This window comes from Phaethon lepturus, unplaced genomic scaffold (assembly GCF_000687285.1).
Source record: "Phaethon lepturus isolate BGI_N335 unplaced genomic scaffold, ASM68728v1 scaffold47989, whole genome shotgun sequence".
In the NCBI taxonomy this organism is placed as follows: Eukaryota; Metazoa; Chordata; class Aves; order Phaethontiformes; family Phaethontidae; genus Phaethon; species Phaethon lepturus.
This window is the reverse complement of record NW_010566459.1, coordinates 625-3,889: the sequence shown is the minus strand read 5'-3', so window position 1 is coordinate 3,889 and position 3,265 is coordinate 625. Positions and strand designations below refer to the sequence as shown.

The 3,265-nt window shown below is 53.9% G+C and overlaps 1 protein-coding gene across 1 annotated transcript in view; it reads right to left on the bottom strand.

Moving 5' to 3' along the window:
• LOC104627325 (chromosome unknown open reading frame, human C1orf177) overlaps positions 1 to 3,189 on the bottom strand; it is a gene marked incomplete at its 5' end in the record, with an annotated part of 3,525 nt that extends 336 nt beyond the window's left edge. The window contains 4 exons of the mRNA XM_010295485.1: positions 865 to 995; positions 1,944 to 1,976; positions 2,709 to 2,837; positions 3,025 to 3,189. Of these exons, the coding sequence (XP_010293787.1) occupies positions 865 to 995; positions 1,944 to 1,976; positions 2,709 to 2,837; positions 3,025 to 3,189 (458 nt within the window). The remainder of the gene's footprint in view (positions 1 to 864; positions 996 to 1,943; positions 1,977 to 2,708; positions 2,838 to 3,024) is intronic.
• Between the last annotated feature and the right edge of the window lie 76 nt (positions 3,190 to 3,265).

Genomic DNA, 3,265 nt, shown 5'->3' with positions numbered 1-3,265 from the left:
TTCCGGCTGGAAGTGCAAAATTAACAAAGCTGGGCAATATTGAAAGCCAGATTTCATTATGCCTTCTCCATGCCAGGGTAGCTAACTTCTGGCTGCCCTGCTGAAAGCTGCCGAGACCGATTTCTAACTACTCTCTGGAGATCAAGACAGACCTTTGCAGAGCTGCCAGCCCGTAGTGCCACCACAGCAGTTTGCTAATCTTGGCCACAAGCAAAGGTGCGAGCGGAGGGCTGTCCTGAGGTCTCTCATTAGTCTAGTTCCTAACTGCTTCACAGGGTTTTCATGCTAGCGATTTCAAAGCCCTTTCTGGTGAGAGTGAGCCTTGTTATCTTCCTTCCTCAGGTGGGTAAACCAAGGCACAGCCTGAGAAGGTGATTTTTGTTCGGGGCCACTGAGCAGTCCAGTGCCGGCACTGGGAACGAGTCCAGGCAGCCTGACTACCCATCCACCTCCCAGTTCCTTCCCAGGCTGCCTCCTCTAACTCGATGGAAACTATTTGCCTACACCTCCGCTGCGGGCAAATTGCATTTCACAAGATACAACAACCACCTTGGCATCTGTGAATTGCCTTGAGAGGCAGTTCTTTAACCCTCCCACTGGCCCTGCGCGGCGGGGAAGCACGCAGCTCCCCTCGCGTTCCTGGGAGGGAGACGTGCAGCAATACCAACCTCCCTGCCCACAGAGGGAACCTGCGGTGGGGCTGGTGAGTGTTTCTCACTCCGATCCAGGGCTTTAACTACATGATCATCCCATCTCACATCAGCTGTAGCGTCAGTAACGTGCAGTCTCCCGAGAGCTGCTCAAGATGATTTTCCTGTAAGCCAGCGTGAAACCACTTACAGCCTCCTTGTCTGTCAGACTTACAGCAAGCAAGCATCCTGCTTCAAGTTGCTCAGGTACCGCTGCGCATCACACCAGTACAGGGACTGGTATCTCATCTTCTGCAGGTATTTTTCATGCTCAGTGATGTCGTAGCGACCAACACCTACAGGGTTCTGTAAGGAGAAGGTCTCATGTGTTTCCCCATCCAGAGGTAGCATGAGGCTCTGGGGAGACCTCATTGCAGCCTGCCAGTACTTCAGGGGGCTTATAAGAAAGACGGGACAGACATTTAGCAGGGCCTGTTGCGACAGGACAAGGGGTAATGGTTCTAAACTAAAAAAGGGCAGATTCAGACTAGGTATAAGGAAGAAATTTTTCACAATGAGGGTGGTGAAGCACTGGCACAAGTTGTCCAGAGTGGTGGTAGATGCTCCATCCCTGGGAACATTCAAGGTCTGGGAACAGGCTGGACGGGGCTCTGAGCAACCTGGTCTACTTGAAGATGTCCCTGCTGACTACCGGCAAGTTGGACTAGATGGCCTTTAAAGGTCCCTTCCAACCCAAAGATTCTATGAATCTATGATTCTGTGGGATGAGTGGGGCAAAACCAGGTAGTGCCTTCACGTGGCCAGGCCTTCAGCTGCAAAAAATACAGCAATATATGGCACGTGTTAACCAAACAGCCTATATTGCAGGGGAGGGAGGAGAAGACACACTAATCGGTGTTAGCCTGGCCAGTCCCCTTCACTAACAGTTCTCGTCACAGCAGTCCCTAAAGAAGTCAGTGAGCTCTGTGGGCTCAAGCACACTCACCGTTTGCCTACTGCTAGCTGTAGTGAAGGGTTGCCATGTCACAACCTCCCCACTGAAATGTAATCTGCTGAGTTCCCCAGCAATTATGAAGATGTCTTCATCCTTGACCTCTTTCAAGTTGCCTGTTCCCTACTCAGCTGGATAAAGGCAAGAAAAGCCTGCTCCTCATCCCTAGCCAAGGTGGACTATTTCAGACTAAAGCTTTCCCTGTCTGCTTTGAGCCCATTAGGCTTTGTTCTGGTTCTCTGTGGGGAAGCTGCCAAGATGAAAACAGCTCCAGGACCGGGTACTATCAGAAAGGCTTCTACCTGCACTGGCTCTGCAACATGCTGCTGATGCTGCTAGAGACAAAAACTGGTTTTCAAGCAGCAGAATATGACTTTCTGTGAGGATATGAGGAGCGCCTGGCACCTAAAAGGGCTCAAACCCTGCTGCCCTCATCCATGAAGTGCATCCTTTTGCTTGCAGCTGATGCAGAGCAAAACTAATGAGAAGGGTCGGCTGAGCATCCCTTGAAAAGGGCAAAAGCCTGAGGATGCAGGCAGAGATAACGTGGCCGCTGCTGAGCTCCCCGCCTCTGCTCCCCGCCAGCCAAGCTCAGCTGCCTATGGGCAGCGCGTGCTCAGCGTGCTGCCGTACGCGGGGGCACCTTTCCCTTGACCTGGCAGGACGCTGGGCCGTGGGCCTTTTTTCGCTGTTTATTCTTTAGCAACCTGTTCTGGGCAAGAACAGCAGCACCCAGAGAGGGACTCACCTTCTCTCTAAAGGATAGGTATCTGGCCAAGTCACCCAGGTTTCCTTGATAATCAACAGGAGAGAAAGTCCCCTCCTGAGGTCGGTTTGCCCTTCTATCACAGCCAGCCACCTGATGTGGGACTTCTGCTGGGGTGCTGCTCCGTTCAGACGACATGCCTAACATTTAGCTGGCTGAAGCTGGTGAGGACTGCCCACCCTTAGGCTCAGAAGAGTTTCATCCTCTCCCAAGGGTGCTGGTAAGGGATTGGGGATGGCCATGGAGGAAGCGCAGAGCGTGACCATTCCTGCGTATCTAACTGCCATGTCTGTGCACCCACCTCGTTTCCAGTAAAGAGGCGGTAAGACTTTCTGTCGAATCTCTTGGCAGATGACCAGAACGGGGGTTGACTGGAGTACGCTGATCTCTCAGCAGGCTTTGGGTTGTAGGAGCCCGGCCCCACTGCATACTGCGCAGAAGAAGACCTGTTAATGCTTCAGTTTGCTCGTAAAAGGAGCTGCACAACATCAGAGATGCACGCATCCACCCACCCATCCATCCCCCCAGGGCCTAGTGCGTCCCCACCCTGGGCACCCGCGGCACCACTGGGGATGCCGGTGCCGCCAGCCGGTGCTGACGTCCGTGCTCCCACTGACCGCCTCCCTTGGGCACTGGCTGAGCGTGGCCCAGAAGATCCTCTCCGTGGGGCAGCCCGGGTTCCTCGGCAGGGTGCTGAAGCAACCTTTCTTCTTGTTCTCTTTCAACGTCAGCTTGTCCACAAAACCCTTGACAGTGCCAGTTCTCGGCTCGGTGCCTCTCCTCTGCCAGGACAAGGGAGCGGCGCAAGAGGCTCAGCTGCCAGTGGTCTCTTGGGGGGGCACCCCATCCACCCCCAGC